Raw genomic sequence first — 21,935 nt, 5'->3', positions numbered from 1 at the left:
ACACAAAATGAGACACAAAATTCACATAATCAAAATTGATGCAGAAAAAGCATTTGATAAAATCCAACACCCTTTCTTGATAAAAACTCAGCAAAGTGGAAATAGAGGGATCAGACCTCAACATAATAAAAGCCCTATATGACAAACCTACAGCCAACATCATACTCAATAGGCAAAAACTAAACCCATTTCCCCTAAGAAAAGAAAAAAAGACAAGGATGCCCACTTTCACCACTCCTGCTCTGCATACTATGGCTAGAAGTAGTAGCCATAGTGATCAGACAAGAAGAAATAAAAAACATTCAAATTGGAAAGAAGCAAAACTTCTTATTAGCAGATGACATGATACTATCTAAAGAAAACCCCAAAGACACCATAAAAAAAACTAATAAATGAATTTGGCAACGTAGCAGGATAAAAAATTAACAACCAGAAATCTATGGCCTTTTTATACACCAATAATGAACTCAAAGAAAGAGAAATAAAAACAAAACAAAAAACAATCCCATTTACCATTGCACCGAAAAAATTAAGATATCTAGGAATAAACTTAACTAAGGAGGTAAAAGACCTATCCATGGAAAACTACAGGACATTGAAAACAGAGATAGAGGAAGAAGTAAACAGATGGAAGAACATACCATATTCATGGATCAATAGAATCAACATCATTAAAATGTCCATACTACCTAAAGTAATCTATATATTCGCTGCAATATCTATTAAAATACCAATGGCATATTTCAAAGATCTAAAACAAACTCGAAAAATACATCTGGAATAGAGACCCTGACCCTGGCTGGCTTGGCTCAGTGGGTAGTGTCAGCCTGCGAACTGAAGGGTCCCAGGTTCAATTCTGATCAAGGGCACATGCCTGTGTTGTGGGCTTGATCCCCAGTAGGGGACATGCAGGAGGCACCCAATCAATGATTTTCTCTCATCATTGATGTTTCTATCTCTCCCTCCCCCTTCCTCTCTGAAATCAATAAAAGATATATTTTTTTTAAAAAGAGAGAGGGAGACCCCGAATAGCCACAGGAATCCTGAGAAAGAAGAACAATGTTGAAGGGATCACAAGACCAGATATCAAGCTATACTACAAAGCCACGTTTTTTAAAACTGCCTGGTACTGACACAAGAACAGGCATTTAGACCAATGGAACAGAATAGAGGACCCAGAAATTGACCCAAGCCATTATGCTCAATATTTGACAAAGGAGGCAAGAGCATACAATGGAGTCACAATAGTCTCTTTAATAAATGGTGGGGAGCCAAAACCGGTTTGGCTCAGCGGTAGAGCGTCGGTCTGCGGACTGAAGGGTCCCAGGTTCGATTCCGGTCAAGGGCATGTACATTGGTTGCGGGCACATCCCCAGTAGGGGGTGTGCAAGAGGCAGCTGGCCGATGTTTCTCTCTCATTGATGTTTCTAGCTCTCTATCTCCCTTCCTCTCTGTAAAAAAAAAAAAAAAATCAATAAAATATATTTTTTAAAAATAAAAAATAAAATAAATGGTGGGGAAATTGGACAGATACATGCAAAAAAAATAAAACTAGACCACCAACTTATACCATACATAAAAACAAACTCAAAATGGCTAAAGGACTTGAATGTAAGATGGGAAACCATAAAGATCCTACAAGACTCCATAGGCAACAAAATTGCCGACATGTCGTAGCAATATCTATACAGACACAGATCCTAGGGCAAGAGAGACTAAGGAGAAAATAAACACATTGGGACTACATAAAAATAAAAGTGTTCTGCACAGCAAAAGAAACCTTCAACGGAGAAACCAAGATTGCGGCATAGGTAAACACCTGAAATTGCTGCCTTGCAAAACTTCAAAACTACAGCTAAAAGACAAAACGAACATCATCTAGAACCACAGGAGGGCTAGCTAAGTGGAAATTCTACTAGAAGGAAAGAGAAAAGCACACTGAGACTCAGAGGAGCTGCGAAAGTAAAGGCAGCGGTACAGAGGCACACGCATGGAAAGGGCTGAATACACGGCTGGCTTTTTAATCCACAGAAAGACACAAGATGCCGACTGCTCTGAACTCCAGTTCCGGGCGAGACTCTGGGAACCCAGACTCATACAGGGAGAAACTGGACTGTTTGGCAGTGGGTGGAACTCAAGGTTGGCTTTCAGAGGTGCTTGCAGCGATTACCGAGGGACATTGAGATCGGGGGCCTCTTGGGGCAGGGCTGACAGGAAGCCATTGCTGTTTGCTCCACCCTGAGACTCCACCCCATCCAAGCTTTGCACAGAGGCTTTTGTGTATTAATGGCCTGGACCTTTGAAATCTAAACTTACCTATCAAACTGCACCTGAGTTAGAGAGACCCAGAACATCCAAAAAAAGGCTCAAGGCCCCACAGCAGCTTGCATTGCTTCACAGCTGGGTCTCATCTGGGCATCTTCAAACCCAAACAAAGAAGAGGAATCTGTACATCTCTCTGTAATTTCAGCTGGGTGGCCTTAGGCAGAGGCTAAGTTAGCATCTCTTTGGAGATCCAACAGTGTACCCAGGGGTCAGAGTGGGACCATCCAAATTACAACTCCTTAGATCCCTAAGGGACACACTCAGGGGGCAGACACAGTGAGCACCAAAGGCCCACTGAGGCAAGTCTTGCCTTCATAAGGGTGTCTCCAGCACAGACACAGCTGATTCTCACAGCCAATTGGCCTAGAGGTCAATTGCTCCCAGTGATACCAACAACATCAAGGCTTAACTACAATACTGTGCATACAGCCCACAAAAGGATGCACCAAGAGTGTCCACCTCAGGTAACTGGGAAGGCTGAGCCACTAGACCCTAAAGGCACCTGGCACACAAAGCCACTCTATCAACTCAGGGAAGCAGCCAAAATGTGGAGATAATGAAACAGGTTACAAATGAAATAAATGGAGGAGAGCAAATGACTGGATATAGAGTCACGGTTATAAAGTTTTTCAAGAATTTTCTAGAAAAGGCTGATAAATTTAGTGAGACCCTTAAGGATATAAAAAAGGACCAACTAGAAATTAAGCATATATTGACTGAAATAAAAAATAATATACAGAGATCCAACAGCAGACTAGAGCAGTGATTCTCAACCTTTCTAATGCCACAACGCTTTAATATAGTTCCTCATGTTGTGGTGACCCCCAACCATAAAATTATTTTCGTTGCTACTTCAAATATCTGTGTTTTCCGATGATAGTGGTTCTCAACCTGTGGGTCGTGACCAGTTTGGCTCAGTGAATAGAGCATCAGCCTACGGACTGAAGGGTCCCAGGTTCGATTCCAGTCAAGGGCATGTACCTTGGTTGCGGGCACATACCCAGTATGGAGTGTGTAGGAGGCAGCTGACCAATGTTTCTCTCTCATCAATGTTTCTAACTCTCTATCCTTTCTCCTTTCCTTTCTATAAAAAAATTAATGAAATATATTTTTTAAAAAAGAATCAAGTCAAAGATATGAAATACAAGAAGAAAAACAAAACAAACAAACAAACAAACACCACCACCCAACCGAAAAGAAAAAAGAGAAAGAATCCAAGAATATGAAGATAGTGTAAGGAGCCTCTGGGACAACCTCAAGTATACCAACATCTGAATTATGGGGGTGCCAGAAAAGAGAGAGAAATAATGACTGAAAACTTCCCCCACCTGGTGAAAGAAATAGACTTACAAGTCCAAGAAGCACAAAGAACTCCAAATAAGATTAATCCAAAGACACATCATAATTAAAATGCCAAGGGGAAAAGACAAAGAGAATATTAAAAGCAGCAAGAGAAAAACAGTTATCTACAAGGGAGTACCCATATGACTGTAAGCTGATTTCTGAATGGAAACCATGCAGGCCAGATGGGAGTGGCAAGAAATATTCTAAGTAATGATTAGCAAGAACCTACAACCAAGATTAGCTATCATTTAGAATTGAAGGTTAGATAAAGAGCTTCACAGATAAATAAAAGCTAAAGGAGTTCATCACCACCAAACCAGTATTATATGAAATGCTGAAGGCTATTCTCTAAGAAGAGGAAGAAGAATAAAATGGTAAAGATAAAAATTATGAGCAACAAAGTGACAACAAATACATATCTATCAACAAGTGAATCTAAAAATCAAGTGAATAAAAAAATCTGATGAACAGAATAATAGAATCAGAGGCATAGACAATTCTCAGGGGGGAAGTCGGTGTGAGGGGTAAGGAAAGAGACCTGACAAAAATCATACACCTATGAATGAGGACGTGGGGGGTGGGTAAGGGCATGAGGTTGGGTGGGACCCAGGTGGAAGGGAGCTATGGGGGGGAGAATGAGGAACAACTGTAATAATCTGACCAATAAAGATTTAAAAAAATAAATACAAAATAAATAAACAAACGAAAGTGATAACATGACAGAAACAAATTGAAAGATAAAAATCACATGATCAATAGTTGCAGAATACGCATTGGAGAGGTGGCCACTGGAGCTGAGGAACCAGCAGGAGCCTGAGGGGGCGCTGTCCAGCGCTATGGGCTGGGAGAATGGGCTCATCATGGAAGTCGGCCAGTGCTGCCCCTACGTGCATGACATCACTTATAAGATAACAAATCGAAAGGTGAAGGAAGTGGATGATGTGCTTGGTGGAGCAGCTGCTGGGAGAATGTGTTCTCGACTGCAGAGCCACGTCCCAAATGTGAACATTCTGTGCCCATTCCATGCCGCTTCAGCCAATGACAGCTTCTACAAGTGCTGCGGCACTCAGCGTGGACACCTGGGCATGGGCCAGGCTGGCCCAGCGCCTTCATGTCTGTTCACCTTATTTCCCAGAGTGGATCTCAGCTGGGCGGGAGCGCTTGTGTCCGGAGGGTCTTTGCTGGTGTGGCAGGAAGTTACCATCCTCTGGGCTGTTGGCCAGCGGTAGCCCATATGCCAGTCGCTGGATGAACTCATTAATGTGCAGCGATACTTTGTGTGGGGGAAAGATTCTCCACAACTAATTATACTCTGCTTAAGTTCCTGTTCATTCATCTTTCACATTTACTGGGAAACCCACCAACACTCTTAAATATTCCTATTATTTGCATAATTAATAAAGTAAAACTTATTTAGCCCATAAATATTTAACTGTTAAATGCAAACTTATTTAATCAAAGTTTATTCTGAATATTTAATGATAATGAAAAGTTTAATATATTGCCTTCTCAGTGTTTTAAATGACTTAAGAAGTAGATGTCAACCGAACTGGCTTGGCTCAGTGGATACAGTATTGGTCATGGACTGGAGGATCCTGGGTCCAATTCCAGTCAAGGGCATCTACCTTGGTTATGGCTTATCCCCAGTAAGGGGCATGCATGAGGCAGCTGATTGATGTTCTGCCCTGGGGCATCATGTTTCTCTTTCTCCGTCTCCCTTCCTCTCTCTCAAAAAAATCAATACAAATATTTAAAAACAAACAAGAACTAGTGACAGGATCTAAGTTATTGGGAAATTGATTGGAACTTAAATTTATGCTTTTGATACAGATTTTTACAACTTGGTATATTTTCCAGAAATGATTACTTTTTTTCCTTTTGTAATTTATTTTTATTTTCACAAGCTATACCATAATAAAACTTTATAAAAGTTACTCATGTGACATATTTCTCTTTAACATTTTATAAGTTAATTAAATGCATGCCACAATAAAATAAAAAAAGGAGAAAAAAGCTTTTGACAAAATCCCAACACCCATTTTTTATAAAAACTCTCAGCAACGTGGGAATAGAAAGAGCACATCTCAACATGATAAAGGCCATGTATGACAAACCTACAGCCAACATCATATTCAATGCGCAAAAACTAAAACCATTTTTCCTAAGAACAGGAACAAGGCAGGGATGCCCACTTTCACTGCTCTTATTCAACATAATACTGAAGTGCTAGCCACGGAGATCAGAAAAGAAATAAAAGGCATCCAAATTGGAAAGGAGGAAGTAAAACTCTCATTATTTACAGCTGACATGATACTGCGCATAAAAAAGCCTAAAGACTCCATAAAAAAACTACTAGATTTAATCAATGAATTTGGCAATGTAGCAGAATACAAAATCAGCACCCAAAAATCAATGGCTTTTTTATGCACCGATAGTGAATTCCAAGAAAGAGAAACTACACAAACAGTCCATTTACCATTGCAACAACAATATTAAGATATTTAGGAATAAACATTTTTTTAATATATTTTATTGATTTTTTTACAGAGAGGTAAAGAGAGGCATAGAGCCAGAAACATCGATGAGAGAGAATCATCGACCAGCTGCCTCTTGCACACCCCCCACTAGGGATGTGCCCGCAACCAAGGTACATGATCTTGACCGGAATCGAACCCGGGACTCTTAGGTCTGCAGGCCGACGCTCTATCCACTGAGCCAAACCAGTTTCGGCGGGAATAAGAATTTTTTTTAAAATATCTTTTACTTATTTTTTTAAAATATATTTTATTGATTTTTTACAGAGAGGAAGAGAGAGGGATAGAGAGTTAGAAACATCGATGAGAGAAAATCATCCATCAGCTGCCTCTTGCACACCCCCTACTGGGGATGTGCCCGCAACTAAGGTACATGCCCTTGACCGGAATTGAACCTGGGACCTTTCGGACCACAGGCCGACACTCTATCCACTGAGCCAAACTGGTTTCGGCAAGAAATATATTTTTAAAAATTAAATGGCGTCAAATAAGTATCCATCAATAATAACTTTAAATGTAAATGGACTAAATGCTCCAATCAAAAGACGTAGGGTGTCAGATTGGATAAGAAAACAAGACCCATATATCTGTTGTCTACAAGAAACCCACCTCAGAAAAAAAGATGCACACAGACTGAGGGTGAAGGGATGGAAAAAGATTATCCAGGCGAATGGAAATGAAAAAAAAGCTGGGGTAGCAATACTTATATCTGACAAATTAGATCTCAGAGTGAAGGACATAACAAGAGATAATGAAGGCCACTTCATAATACTAAAGGGAGCAATCCAACAAGAAGAAATAACCCTGGTAAATATATATGCACCCAATACGGGAGCACCCCAATATATAAAAAAACTGCTGGAGGACATTAAGGGAGAGATTAATAGCAATACAATCATAGTAGGAGATTTTAATACCCCACTTAATACCCCTTTGACAAATCATCTAAATAAAAAATCAGCAAAGAAATATCAATCCTAAATGACTTGCTAGACCAGATGGAATTAATCGACATCTTCAGAACATTCCACCCCAAAGCCACAGAATATACATTCTTCTCAAGCGCACATGGGACATTCTCAAAGATAGACCACATTTTGGGACATAGGCAAAGTCTCTTCAAATTCAAGAAGATAGAAATCATATCAAGCATCTTCTCAGATCATAGTGGCATAAAACTGGAAATTAACTACAATAAAAAAAATCCAAAGAAATCAAACACATGGAGACTGAACAGCATGCTATTAAACAAGGACTGGGTTACCAAAGAAATCAAGGAAGAAATTAAAAACATCCTGGAAACAAATGACAATGAAAACACAACTATCCAAAATCTATGGGACACAGTAAAAGCAGTTTTGAGAGGGAAGTTCATATCCTTAAAAGCCTATTGCAAAAAACTAGAAAAAATGATAACAAATGATCTAACTCTACAACTCAAAGAGTTAGAAAAAGAGCAACAAGAAAAGCCCAGTGTAAGCAGAAGGAAGGAAATAACAAAAATCAGAGCGGAGATAAACAACATAGAGACCAAAGAAACAATACATAAGATCAACAAAACCAAGAGTTGGTTCTTTGAAAGAATAAACAAGATAGATGAACCTCTTGCCAGACTAAACAAGAAAAAAAGAGAACCCAAATAAACAAAATCAGAAACGAAAGAGGTGAAATAACAACAGACCCCGCCGAAATACAAAGGATTGTTACAAAATACTAAGAACAACTCTATTCCAACAAACTGAACAACCTGGAGGAAATGGACATATTCCTAGAAAAATACAAACTTCCAAAACTCAATCAGGAAGAATCTAAAAATCTCAATAGAGCAGTGACTTGGGATGAAATTGAAACAGTCATCAAAAAGCTTCCAGCAAACAAAAGCCCAGGGCCAGATGGCTTCACAGGAGAGTTTTACCAAACATTCAAGGAAGAACTAAAACTTATCCTCCTCAGACTATTCCAAAAAATTCAAGAGGAAGGAACACTTCCAAACTTCTTCTATGAAGCCAGCATCACTCTAATACCAAAACCAGATAAAGACAACTCAATGAAAGAGAACTCAGGCTAATATCCCTCATGAACATAGATGCCAAAATCCTCAACAAAATTCTAGCAAATCGGCTCCAGCAGAGCATCACAAAGATCATACACCATGACCAAGTAGGATTTATTCCAGGAATGCAAGGTTGATACAATATCCGCAAATCAATAAACGTGATACATCACATAAACAAGTTGAAAGATAAAAATCATATAGTCATATCAATTGATGCAGAAAAAGCATTTGATAAAATCCAACACCCTTTCCTGATAAAAACTCTCAACAAGGTGGGAGTACAAGGATCATACCTCAACATAATAAAAGCTATATATGATAAACCCACAGCCAACATCATACTCAATGGGCAAAAACTAAAACCATTCCCTCTAAGAACAGGAACAAGACAGGGATGCCCACTATTGCCACTCCTCTTTGACATAGTACTGGAAGTACTAGCCATTGCAATTAGACAAGAGGAGGAAATAAAAGGCATCCAAATTGGAAAAGAAGAAGTAAAGTTATCCTTATTTGCAGACGACATGATATTGTATATAAAAACCCCAAAAGACTCCATTAAAAAACTAATTGGCTTACTAAATGAATTTGGCAATGTAGCAGGATACAAAATTAACGCCAAGAAATCTATGGCATTTCTATACACCAACAGCGAATTTATAGAAACAGAGACTAAAAAAGCAATTCCATTTACCATCGCACCAAAAAAATTTAGATACCTAGGAATAAACTAAGGAGGTAAAAGACCTATACGCGGAAAACTACATGACACTGAAAAAAGAGATAGAGGAAGATGTAAACAGATGGAAGAACATACCATGTTCATGGATTGGTAGAATCAACATCATCAAAATGTCCATACTTCCTAAAGCAATCTATAGGTTCAATGCACTCCCCATTAAAATACCAACGGCATATTTCACTGACCTAGAAAGAACTCTCCAAAAGTTCATTTGGAACAATAAAAGACCCCGAATAGCCACAGCAATCCTGAGAAAGAAGAGTAAAGTAGGAGGGATCTCAATACCAGACTTCAAACTGTATTACAAAGCCACTGTTCTCAAAACAGCCTGGTACTGGCACAAAAACAGACATATAGATCAATGGAATCGAATTGAGAACCCAGATATCAACCCAAATCACTATGCTCAATTAATATTTGACAAAGGAAGCACAAATATACAATGGAGTCAAGACAGTCTCTTCAATAAATGGTGTTGGGAAAATTGGACAGATACAGGCAAAAGAATGAAACTATTAGGTCTAGTAATAATTAATGTCGTTTTCTAATACTTTTTAAAATCGAATTTAAACAATACAACAAAATTTAATCAACAATATAGTTGCCGTTGTTTTCTACTACTTGTGCCCAACGCTCAGGAAGCATTTTAATCCCTCTGTTGTAAAATTCTTGTGATTTTGATGCAAAAAATTCGGTCAATGCATTTTTGAGGCATTCTTCATTATTAAATTTTTTTCCAAGAAGAAAGTTTTGCAAAGAACGAAACAAATGGTAATCGGAAGGGGCAATATCAGGAGAATATGCAGGTTGAGGGAGAACTTCCCAATCCAACTGGCGCAGTTTTTCAGCAGTGATTCTTGCAGTATGCGGTTGTGCATTATCGTGGTGAAGAATTATGCCCTTCCGATTAATCAGCGCGGGTTCTTTTTCTCTTAAAGCTTGGGCTAACCTTTCCAATTGGGCACTATACACTGCACTTGTAATGGTTTGGTTAGATGGTAAAAGTTCATAATGAAGAATTCCTTTAAAATTCCACCAAACACACAACATCATTTTTTTCGCATGCAAGTCAGGTTTTGGCGTGGGCTGCGGAGCCTCATTTTTGTCCAACCATTGAGGCCGCCTTTTCAAATTAACATACAGCACCCATTTTTCATCTTTGGTAACAATTTGCTCTAAAAACGGCAAACGGTTTTGACGAGAGAGGAGCAAACTGCAAATTGTGACTCTTTGATTACGGTTGTTGTCGGTCAACTCATGAGGAACCCATTTTTCAAACTTTTGGACTTTGCTAAGTGCACACAATTGATTGGAAATTGTTTTTTGTGAACAATTTAAAGTTGTCACAAGCTCTTGTTGGGTAATTTGAGGATTTTGCACCAAAAGAGCTTGAAGAGCTTCTTAATCAAAATTGGACACACGGCCTCGACCACTCTTGTCATCTAACGAAAAATTTCCCTCGCGAAATTTCTCAAACCAACGCTGGCATTTTCTGGCGCTAACTGCATCTTGACCAAGAGCACTACAGATGTTTTTTGCAGCCTCACTTGCTTTTCTTCCTAATTGGAACTCGTAAAGCATGCAATGCCGAATATGCTCTTCATCCGCCATCTTCTTAGCCCTAGTTTTGCAACAAAAACCAAACCAAATACAAACTTTTTCAAGCAAAACTTGTTAATTGCACTTCACAGGTTCTGTAGATACCACGTGTTTGAAGGTTATGTCAATACAAGTCAACGCCAAGCAAGATTTTAAACGAATGTTTAAAAACGACATTAATTATTACTAGACCCGATAGATCACCAACTTACACCATACACAAAAATAAACTCAAAATGGATACAGGACTTAAACATCAAACGGGAAACCATAAAAATACTAGAAGCATCCACAGGCAGCAAAATCTCAGACATATGCCAAAAGAACTTCTTCACTGATAGTGCCCCTAGGGTAATGGAAGCTAAAGAGAAAATAAACAAGTGGGACTACATCAAAATAAAAAGCTTTTTTACAGCAAAAGAAACCATCAACAAAACAACAAGAAAGCCCACTGTGTGGGAGAACATATTTGCAAATGTTACCACTGATAAAAATTTAATCTCCAACATCTACAAACAGCTTATACAACTAAATAAAAGGAAGGTGAATGATCCAATTAAAAAATGGGCAATGGACCTAAATAGAATATTTTCAAAAGAAGACAGAAGGAAAGCCAAAAGGCACATGAAAACATGCTCAAAGTCACTAATTATCCAAGAGATGCAAATCAAAACAACAATGCGGTACCATCTCACACCTGTCAGAATGGCCAACATCAACAAATCAACAAACGACAAGTGTTGGCGAGGTTGTGGAGAAAAAGGAACCCTCATGCACTGCTGGTGGGAATGCAGGCTGGTGCAACCACTGTGGAGAACAGTGTGGAGTTTCCTCAAAAAACTGAAAATGGAACTCCCATTTGACCCAGTTATCCCACTTCTAGGAATATATCCCAAGAAACTGTTAATAGAAACACCAATCAGAAAGGATATGTGCATCCCTATGTTCATAGCAGCACAATCTACAATAGCTAGAATCTGGAAACAGCCTAGGTGCCCGTCAGCAGATGATTGGATCAAAAAACTGTGGTACATCTACACAATGGAATATATGCTGCCATAAAAAGAAGGAATTCTCATCATTTGCAGCAACCTGGATAGAACTAGAGAACATCATGCTGAGTGAAATAAGCCAGTCAATGAAAGAGAAACACCACATGGCCTCACTCATTTATGGATATTAAAAAACATTATAAACTGACAAACCAAAAGATAGATATAAAGACAGTAAAGCAACAAGCAGACTGTAAAATTACAGCAGGGAGGGTAGGGAGATCTGGGGGAGATAAGAGATCAACCGAAGGACTTGTATACATGCATATAAGTACAACCAATGGACACAAAACTCTGGGGGGGAAGGGAGGGTATGTATGGGGGGGGGGGCAATGTTAAAATATGTACACAGATAATTAATTAAAAAAAAATAGGGGAAAATTTTTTTTTACTTATTTTAAAAATATATATTTTATTTATTTTTTACAGAGAGGAAGAGAGAGGGATAGTTAGAAACATCGATGAGAGAAAATCATCCATCAGCTGCCTCTTGCACACCCCCTACTGGGGATGTGCCCGCAACTAAGGTACATGCCCTTGACCGGAATTGAACCTGGGACCTTTCGGTCCGCAGGCTGACGCTCTATTCACTGAGCCAAACCGGTTTCGGCAAGAAATATATTTTTAAAAATTAAATATAAATATGGAACTGCCGTTTGACCCAGTGATTCCACTTCTAGGAATATGTCCTAAGAAACCAAAAGCACCAATCTGAAAGAATGTATGCACCCTGTGTTCATAGCACAATTCACAATAGCTAAGATCTGGGAACAGCCCACGTGCCCATCAGTGGAGTGGATAGAAAGCTGTGGGACATTTACACCAGGAACACTCTGCAGCTGTGACAAAGAAGGGTCTCTTACCCTGTGAGACAGCATGGAGGGGCCTGGAGAGTCTCATGCTAAGTGAAAGAAGTCACTCAAAGAAAGACAAGTATCACATGATCTCACTCATATGGTGGAATCTAACAAAATAAAATAACGAACAAAGTGGATCCAGAGACATGGAAGCCTGGAACAGAGTGCAGAATCTCAGACGGAAGGTGGGGAAGGGTGGGTGGGTGGGAACTAATCAACCAAAGACCTTAGTTGGTGCACAGATGGGTAGCCCAAGGACACAGACAATAGGGTGGTGAAGGCCTGGGTGGGAGTGGTCAATGAGAGGAGGGGGAATATGTAATACTTTAAACAATAAAGATTAAATTTAAAAAAAAAGTTTAAAGAAAAAAAAAAATGAAACCCACTCAGGTAAAAGCCAATAATGACTTTTGGAGTCTCAATGGTATGGAATAAATTCCTGTTCTTAAGAAAAAAATAAAATCATATGAAAAATAATAATACAATAAAATATGAGCTCCATAAGGGCAGAAACTTTTATCTGTTTTGTTGAGTAAAATATTCCTAGTGTCAAATGCTCAATAAATATTTGTTAAGTGAATGGATAGTATTACCAACATTATATTGCATTTATTTATAAACCAACCACCTTCGGAAAGGCAAAATAATATACAGAGATCTAAAGCTTTAGTTAAACCGAGCTCCCGAAGACAGAAACTGTACATTATCATCAGCCCTTAATAAATGCTGATTTAATAAGTAATGGCCTTTGCAAAAACAAGGAGGTGAAAATGAGCTGGCTATTTGGGGGGCACAAACATATTATTAGGTATACAAAACAGCAATGATGAAGAATCAAAATAGATGAGAGTAAAATGACTGCAAAATGAGACATGGTAAAAAACAACCAGCAACACTTAGTTGTATAAAATGAATCCTTTATGAGGGGAATGTGCCGGGAAGGTGCCAGTTCCTCGCCCCCAAATAACAAATTCGATGTGAACGCTCAGGATGCACCCTCTGAACCCTCTGACCTGTGGCACTGTGGTCTCCAGATTGTAGTGTTTGTTTAGGAACTTCAGCAGCTTCTGTGAGGGCCGGTCAATGGCTAGTTGGTGTGGTTCGACTCGCTCCTTCTGCAGGGAACAGGAGAGGTGTGGGGAGAACATGCCGAGGGGACGCGGGAGCCTGGGGGGGGAATAGGAGGCCACGGGGCCACTGGGGAAGGGGAGGCAGAGGCGCCAGCAGGGCTCACACAAAGGGCCTTTTTCTCCCTTTGGACAGACGGGGAGGAGAGAAGTGATACCTGCAACATATACTGAAAGAGTTCTCGCCCGTGGCCGTGGCGCTGAAGTGTCTCATGGATGTAAAAGTCCAGGATGCAAAGTGGTTCCACCTCATTGTGAGCCTCGCGATCATCCTGAGTAAACAACAAATACCTGGTTAGGACCTCCCAAGCTTGGGAACTGTTGTTCTCAGGAATCCAGGCCTCCGGACTCGCAGCCTCCACCAGCACTCACCAGCACAAAAAGTTTCTTGTATCCAACTTTGAGGAAGCCAATGATAGCTCCTTTTCCAGCCCTGTGGGAAGGGGATAGTGAGCACACAGGGGCTGCTCTGAGAGCAAAGGCAAGGGGCTGGGGCTGGGGCTGGGCTGGCCATGGAGACGCTGGGGACTCACGGTCGCGCCGAGCTGTCTTTGAGCACATACATAACGTGGCGGTTACTCTGCATCCTCGAGGCGCTGGTGATGGGTACAGGAAGGTGCTGGGCCTGCCAGGGAGACGACAGACATTTTGCAAGTCCCTTCCAAAGGGACCCAGGCTCCCTAGCTGCTGTCCCAGGTGTCCCCAGTACCTTGGCGGAAGCCTTGCCCAGTTCATCTACAATGGTCATAAGCTGCTGCTGCACATCCACGCTGTGGGCAGAGGACAGGGAGTCACTGACCGGGGGCTCTGCCACCCAGGCTCAGCACCTAGGCCATGCCCGGGCCTGGCTGCCTTCCATCCCACCCTCTGGGACCTCAACTTCGGCCACGCCCCCCGCCCTGAGGTCACCGCGGGGAGCAGGGAGGCCGGTCAGCCACGTCCTTCGGCTGGGACCACACATTTGGCCGAGGGGTGGCCTGTCATACAGCCAAGTCAGATCAAGCCCACTAAGTGGGGGTGAAAAGTCACCAACAGGTCGAGCCAGGACGTCAAAAGGAGGGCCGTTGTCAGTGAGAAGGGGGCGTGGTGCCTGGGCGGGTTTCCAGGGGAGCGGGGACAGGGCCTCGGGTGGGTTTGAGATGTCACCGGGCTGGCGTAGTGGTTCCGGGTCGGCGGGCCGGGGGCCGCAGGTGCTGGTCCAGCACCGTGATCCGCTCTGGAAGCAGCGCGTCCACATCAAACGGGAACTCCATGGCCCATTGTGCACGGCCAACCCCGCCCTCCCGGCGTCACTTCCGCCCGCCCCGCCCCTGGGGCTCTACTTCCTCCTGCCGGGCGGGGCCCAACCCCCAAGCCAGCCCTCCGCCTCCCCGCCACGCCGCCCGGCCCGCAGCCCCCTGCACAGGGCCCGGCAGTGCGGTGCGTCTCCCTCAGGGCGCTCCGCCAGCCCGGCCCCGCCCAGCCTCAGGCCTGGGGGCCCACCAACTGGTCCGGGCAGAGGGGCCCCAGCGCCCACCCCAGGGCTGTGGCCCTCCGAGGGCCTGGCGGGGCGGGCCGCCCCCCCACAGCAGCACCATCCGCAGACCATCCGCACACAGCGCTTTATTGTGGAAAGCCACGCCGGCGGCGCACAGGCTGAGCCGGCCGGCTGCAGGCGTGGGGAGCAGGGTTTCCCGCGGGCATCCTGCCGCTCCCCCAGCCTCAATCACTTCCTCTCACTGAGGCTGGGCCGGCCGTGGCCACACAACCGACCCGGTGCTTCAAGGTGCACCGTCACCTAACTCCCAGGCATCATCCCCCGAGCCCTGCGCCCCTCCAGTCCACAGCGCTACAGCGGCTCAGAGGAGGTGTCGGCTCCTGCGGCGAGCGCCGCCTCCGGCATGGACTCCGGTGGGGGGCCACTCTCTTCTAGGAGATGGCCGTGGTACAGTCGACGAAGGCGGGACAGCTCTCTCTCCGGCGGCTGCTTCCAGCTGTACCAGGGGTACCAGGGGTCCCCTGAAACCAGAGTGGGAGCCGGGGGAGTCGCATTCACAGCTCCGTGTGAGTTACTGAAGTCAAGGTCCCGAGGTTCAACCTGGGGGATGTGGTAACTAAGGAGACCTAGGGGATTTAAAAAAGAGAGGCAGTGAGGGAAGGGAGCAGGGGGGGGGGGGGGGGTTGTCCAGGCTAAGAGAGCCAGGAAGGGAAATAATCTATAAAGGAAAGAAGGACGCAGTCACAGCCACTGGGTACACTGCCCAAGGCCGAGTGGCGGAGAGGGAAAGTGGGAACCAGGCTGAGCTCTTGCCCACAAGCTGTGCAGCCCCGCACCAGGCTATGATGCTGCATCTGCCATCATGGAGGGGTCCCTTTCTCTACGTTATAGGAAAGAATTATGGAGCCAGGGCTAGAAATTTATACAAAGACCCTCTTATGGCACTGGGACTTAAAAAGAGGGAAGAAAAAGGACAAAGGAGGAACAGGGGACGATGACAAGGTAACAGACTCAGGAGAGGGCCTAAGGGACAGGGAGTGACAGAGATTGGAAGCACATGATGGGTGCTAACTTCTCAGATAGGCGGGAGCATTTGTGTCTATTCTCTAGCCCTCAGCCACCTTCTTGGTGTCTAACATCTCTGGGCCCTCCTCCACTCACCATGGTCCCTGGCTTTCTGGATGGCCTGAGTCAGCTTCTTGTGCTGCTTCATGCAGACTCCTGAGAACAGAAAGGTGACTGCTCAGCCTGCCAGGCACGGGGAGCACTTCCAAAGGTGAGGGCTGGCTACCCTTCTCCCGGCCCTTCATGCCTGATGGGGAGAAACCCTCCCTCCCGCTGAGAGCTGGGGTCAGCACTCAGGAAAGAAGTGCCAGCTACTAGAGAAGCCATTTAACGGCAAAGGCTGAAAACAGGGAACAGAACATAATTCAAAAGGCAAGTGTGACCCTAACTGGTTTGGCTCAGTGGATAGAGCATCGGCTTGCGGACTGAAAGGTCTCAGGTTTGATTCCGGTCAAAGGCTTATAGATTGGTTGTGGCCACATCCCCAGTAGGGGGCGAGCAAGAGGCAGCTGATCGATGACTCTCTCTCATCGATGTTTCTCTCTCTCCCTCTCTGTAAAAAAATCAATAAAATAAGTATATATATATATATATATATATATATATATATATATATATATATATATGTTTAAAGGCAAGTGTGCTTAACTGGGAGAGTTCAGTGAAAGAAGGAAGGATTTCAGGTTCAGGGAAGGCGATCTGAGAGAGTAGCAAAAGAGTCTTCAGTCTTACAGTTTGACAGGAGCTTCAAACTACTTTTTAAAACTCCCCGACAAACCGAATTCCACCACTCATGCTGCCATCTCCAAAATGATAAATTGAGATTAATATTTTGCGAATTTATCTTGTTAGCAGGCCTGGCAAAATGTATATGTTTTAGGCGTTGTAGGTCCTAGAGTCTTTGTCTCAACTACTCAGTTTTGCCACTGTAGCTTGCAAGCAGTTATAAACACTGAAAACCAATGTACGCTGCAGTAAGTCAGCATTAGCCATGGTTGAAGTTCGTTAATAGATGTAATCTTTAAAAAAAAAAAAAAAATTTTTTTTTAAATTGTTTTTTTACAGAGAGGAAGAGAGATGGATAGAGAGCTACAAACATCAATGAGAGAAACATCTATAAGCTGCCTCCTGTACACTCCCTACTGGAGATGTGCCCTTGACGGGAATCAAATCAGGAACCCTTCAGTCGAAAGGACGACCTCTAGCCACTAAGCCAAATCGGTTAGGGCTAGATGTAATCTTGAATTGTTAAATTTGCAACTCCAAATTTGGGAAATCGAATTGAATTGTCAATAGTAAATTTATAAGAAAGCTTCAGAGAGAAAGGGAGGAGAGACAGAAACATCAATGATGAGTGTCATGGATCAGCTGCCTCCTGCACGCCCCCTATTTGGGAATTAAGCCCGCAACCTAGGCATGTGTCCTTGACCAGAATCAAACCTGGGACCCTTCAGTCCATAGGCCGACGCTCCATCCACTGAGCTTTCTGTAGAAGTGAAGAGCCCTGCCCTTGCCATTGCGGCTGGTGCTGGTTTGATTCCTGGTCAAGGCATATGCACAGGTTCTGGGCTCAATCCCCAGGATGGAGCGTGTGGGAGGCAGCTGATTGTTTCACTCTCTTGTGAACAGTTCTCTATACCCTCCTCTTCCTTCCTCTCTCTCTCTTAAAAGGGAAAAAAAAAAAAAAAAAAAAAAAAAGCTGAGTCCTAAAGAAAATCACCTCCATTTATGTTTCAAGATCTATCTTTAGTTTTGCTTACAATGACACTAGCCTGCATCTTTTGTCCACATGTTTTTAGCATGTGAGTATCCCCAGTAAGCCACGATTTCCAAAAGATCCGATTGCACCTTTTATGCCATGGCAGGAGCCATCATACCTGCTGTGGGCCGAATGAAGTACTCCGGAAGAGCTATTAGGGTGGAGACAAGGATGAGCGGCTCACCTGTGTATGGCGCATGGAAGATGATGCCCGTGTGAGCACAGACAAACTGCTGCAAGAGCTTCACGTTCTGTGAGAAAGGGTGGAGAAGGGAGTGGGGGAGCGCAGGAGAACCCTGAGAGACTAGCAGTGCACAATCCCTGCACACCACACATGACTGAATCCCTCGGAGCCTCTCGCTGCTGACCTCCTCCACGTCCCAGTTTTAGTCCCATCACTTGACTGGACACAGTCATGAAAACTCCAGCAAACAGCTCCCCTTTCCTGGTCTTTCACCCACTTCACATGCACCCCCACACTGTCACTGAGACTTAGACAGAATGCTCCTCTCCAGGGCTTAGGCTCTAAAACCAGCCCTCATGCAAAAACCGGGGACAGCGGTATTCTCTGAAATCACCCGGAAAAATAGTCTGTGTTGTATTGTGCATGTATGGATGACTCCAATCAATCTTAAAGTTGACGATATAGAATGACTCTCAGCTAGCAAGTTAACCAAAGGAAACGAGGCCCGAGGAGTACACAGGTCCGTTTGTGGAACTGGAATGGAAGGCAGAGTCATCCACACCATTAATCTGTAATTTTCCTCTCTCCCTTGTGATGTGATTACTAACTGTATAAAATTAGTGACAATACCCTTTTATTAACCAACTAGAAGCCGGATGATAAAATCCGTGCAGGAGCGGGCCTGCCTTCCCCCTGTGCCAGCGCCGGCTCCCTCTGGCACCAGACCGGGGCTTCCCGCACAGCCCGGCTTCGTCTGGCAGACCGTCCGTCTAGTTGGCATGTTACGGCTTTTATTATTCTAGGTTGTACACAGTGGAAATTGAGAAGTTCCCTATTGGACTCCTCTACACCCTGCGTCAGAAAGGGGCTGAGAATGGCACACGCCCTCCCCCGCTGACAGAGGCCATGCAGCTCCCACAGCAACCAGCCCCAGCTCCTGGTCTGCCACGTCACTGCGCGCAGGAGAGCATGCTCCCATGGTAGGTTTGTACGTTTAATTCCGTCAGGAGCCAGTCCTGTCCTCCTCAGAGAGCTGTGTGTACCTGCTCTCCAGTTGCAAGCCTCAGCCTGCCACCAAACAGCAACATGACAAGGAATAAAACCTCAGGAAAAACCAGTCCGATCTCCTTGCTAATAATCACGACGGATAAAACTAATCTTTGGACGTTGTATTCCCATTAGGAACAAGCCCTTTTCTTGCCTGCCGATTCCAACTGTCAATTCCATAGGGACAAGGTTTAGTACATTCCACAGTGGAGGGCAAATGACTAGAGGGAGGATGTTTTTATAGTTCCAGGAAGCAGTGCAAAATGGGGTGCAGGAGTGCCAGGCAATCTCCTCAGCAACACACAGGCTCCAGACCCTCTCCGGGAAACAAGAACTCCTTACCCTAAAGTCGACGTGCAACTTGTGATCCCGGCAGATGGGGCAGGGATTCCCAGCGACTTTATCTTTGCGCTGCAGAGAGAGGAAAGCCCTGCCAGAATGCATGCACTGCCGCTGTCACTGTGGTCCCACCCCACTGCACATCCCCTCCGTGTGCCACTCTCAGACACTCACAATGCAGGTCTTCCGAGTCTTCTGTGGGGGCACTCCGCCTTTGTGGTTGCGGCGGTAGTCAGCCCAGACAGGGCGAGAACCATAGCGGGTCTGGTATTCTGAATTGAGAGACCACAAATGCTAGGGTGAAGGGGCTGTCTCTGTCCATTTACTTCACACTCTACAGAACCCTCTCCCCCCTTAGAGTTACCTTCTGAGTCCAGGTATTTCCAGGGTTCATTCTCATAAGGGGAAATGGGCAAAGAATCTTCCTCAAGGGGGGCTTCAGTGCTAAGAGTTTGGAAGGGAACCTATAAAAGGGTGATAATAAAAAGTGAACGCAAATAAGAAATCCAGCCCTAACTGGTTTGGCTCGGTGGATGGAGCATCGGCCTGCGGACTGAAAGGTCCCAGGTTTGATTCCGGTGAAGGGCATGTACCTTGGTTGTGGGCACATCCGTAGTGGGGGGGGTGCTGGAGGCAGCTGATCGATGTTTCTCTCTCATTGATATTTCTAAGTCTCTATTTTTCTCCCTTCCTCTCTGTAAAAAACCAATAAAAAATATTAAAAAAAAAAATTCTACTGTTTTGCTCCCAATACTTCAGGGAGAAGGGGAACACACATCCATTGTGTTAATGGGATATAGCATTATATGATACACACACACGCACACACGTGGAAGATAGCATATTTGTTGGGGTTAAACTGACATTATCAACAATCACTCTCCCAATCTCCACCTGGGTCCTGAAAGATGCTTATATCAGAGGATAACTAGTACATGAGACCGAGAGGCCATCTTATTGGGGTAGAGAGGGCAACTTAAAAACCAGGCACATATAAGGTATTCCTGTTTTTTGGGATGAATTGAGTCCATTGGGTGGAGAAGGCGAAGGAAGGAAAAGTGGGGCGTAAGCTCCTTGGCAGTGAGATGGCGCGGAAGGGATGTGCAGCACAGGGGCACCTCCAGCTCAGTCCGCTCAAGGATCACTGCGTACCCCAGCTTTATAAAAGCTGAAGGTCATCATTCCATAGGGAAGAACAAACGAGTCCTAACGCCAGCTTTAAAGCTACCAGGCCTGTCATTAGCTCCGTTGTGACCCCTGTCACCACTCTGCAGTCCCCTTAGGGAGTGGCAGCTGGGCAAGCCTTCCAATATCTCCAGGCCCCACCAAATCCGTGCCCTGCCCCACCAAGAACCACCAGAATGGTGAGTACATGAGGTTGGAGGGAAACCTCAATCCAAAGGACTGAGTTAAACTTTCTCATATACTCTGATAATCGGATTTAGTGAGATGGAGGGCCGAGACGCCGGTCACCAGGTGGAGATAATGTGTCCTGGCTTCACTGAGAGACAGCATGGCTGATAGAGGTGCGTGCCGGGAACCCAAGGACACTCCAGGGTGTCACAGATTCAGACACCATCTGTAGATTTGGGCTGGTTGCCCAAGACAGGGTCTGGAGGGGCCATTCCTCACCTAGTTACTTAGCCAAGATGCCAATTTGGGAAGATGATGGGATCTAAACCTGGCTTTTTGCCCTGGCTGGAGATTAAAAACTGCACGGAGCCCTGGCCGGGATGGCTCAATGGATTGGAGCGTCCTCCATACAACATACACTTTGGATTCCCTGTCAGGGCACATACCTAGGTTGGCAATTCGATCCCTGGTGCGGGGTGCGCACGGGAGGCAACTGATGGATGTTTTTCTCTCTCCTTTCCTCCAAAAAAAATAAATAAATAAACTTATCCTCCGGTGAGCATTTTTTAAAAATGCACGGAGAGCAGAAACCGGTTTGGCTCAGTGGCTAGAGCGAGGCCTCCGGACTTAAGGGTCCCAGGTTCGATTCCGGTCAAGGGCATGGACCTTGGTTGTGGACTGGGGATGTGCAGGAGGCAGCTGATGGATGTTCCTCTCTCACCGATGTTTCTGACTCTCTGTCCTTTCCCTTCCTCTCTGTAAAAGATCGATAAAACTTTTTTTTTTTAATGCACGGAGATTTAAGGAAGGGCTGGGGAGGGTGGTGGAAGCAAAGTGTTGCCTAGACAGCGAAGGTATAAGCACTAGGGGAAGTCTCCGCTCCCGGATTCCCAGAAGCGGAGCGACGGCCTACAAGTTGTACAAAATCTGCTCCAAGGAGTTACCTGAACTCCGTAGGCACTCCTGAAGGACGAAAGATTAGGAAGGCGCCTCAGCAGTTTATTCACCACGGGGGCCGCCATCTTGACGCACGCCCAAAGCAGGAATGGCCGGCAAGGCAACTGCGCATGCTCCC

General features: G+C 44.4%; 2 protein-coding genes and 1 long non-coding RNA gene across 17 annotated transcripts in view; 1 reads left to right on the top strand and 2 right to left on the bottom strand.

The window, feature by feature from the left end:
- ATAT1 (alpha tubulin acetyltransferase 1) overlaps window positions 1-14,982 on the bottom strand; it is a 23,377-nt gene extending 8,395 nt beyond the window's left edge. For 4 of the 13 annotated variants that reach the window (XM_045578322.1, XM_045578323.1, XM_045578327.1 and 1 more), the window contains exons 1-6: window positions 14,783-14,981; window positions 14,346-14,406; window positions 14,170-14,261; window positions 14,009-14,069; window positions 13,795-13,908; window positions 13,523-13,624 (exon numbers count right to left, since the gene is read on the bottom strand). In XM_045578322.1, coding sequence (XP_045434278.1) covers window positions 13,523-13,624; window positions 13,795-13,908; window positions 14,009-14,069; window positions 14,170-14,261; window positions 14,346-14,406; window positions 14,783-14,889 — 537 coding nt within the window. In that variant the 5' untranslated portion in view covers window positions 14,890-14,981. Of the gene's footprint in view, window positions 1-13,522; window positions 13,625-13,794; window positions 13,909-14,008; window positions 14,070-14,169; window positions 14,262-14,345; window positions 14,407-14,782 lie in introns of all 13 variants that reach the window. The other 9 variants (XM_045578326.1, XM_045578325.1, XM_036428967.2 and 6 more) reach the window with 7 other exon arrangements.
- LOC123651949 lies at window positions 552-21,885 on the top strand. Its single transcript, XR_006740964.1, has 3 exons — window positions 552-562; window positions 814-816; window positions 21,777-21,885. It is a non-coding gene; the product is annotated as an uncharacterized LOC123651949 (long non-coding RNA).
- MRPS18B (mitochondrial ribosomal protein S18B) lies at window positions 15,224-21,935 on the bottom strand. Of its 3 annotated transcripts, none has more exons than XM_045578342.1 (7): window positions 21,805-21,935; window positions 19,872-19,971; window positions 19,682-19,779; window positions 19,511-19,579; window positions 18,122-18,188; window positions 16,275-16,334; window positions 15,224-15,739 (listed from the first exon to the last, which is right to left on the bottom strand). In XM_045578342.1, the coding sequence occupies exons 1-7, from the start codon at window positions 21,880-21,882 to the stop codon at window positions 15,465-15,467; spliced, it is 747 nt and encodes a 248-aa protein (XP_045434298.1). In that variant the 5' UTR covers window positions 21,883-21,935; the 3' UTR covers window positions 15,224-15,464. The 3 variants fall into 3 exon arrangements, with proteins under 3 accessions (XP_045434298.1, XP_036284872.1, XP_045434299.1); XM_036428979.2 differs by having other exon boundaries at window positions 15,224-15,634; XM_045578343.1 differs by lacking the exon at window positions 16,275-16,334.

The sequence above is a fragment of the Pipistrellus kuhlii genome, unplaced genomic scaffold (assembly GCF_014108245.1).
Source record: "Pipistrellus kuhlii isolate mPipKuh1 unplaced genomic scaffold, mPipKuh1.p scaffold_m20_p_96, whole genome shotgun sequence".
Lineage (NCBI taxonomy): Eukaryota > Metazoa > Chordata > Mammalia > Chiroptera > Vespertilionidae > Pipistrellus > Pipistrellus kuhlii.
The sequence above is the reverse complement of the archived record's forward strand: the minus strand, read 5'-3'. Positions and strand labels throughout refer to the sequence as shown.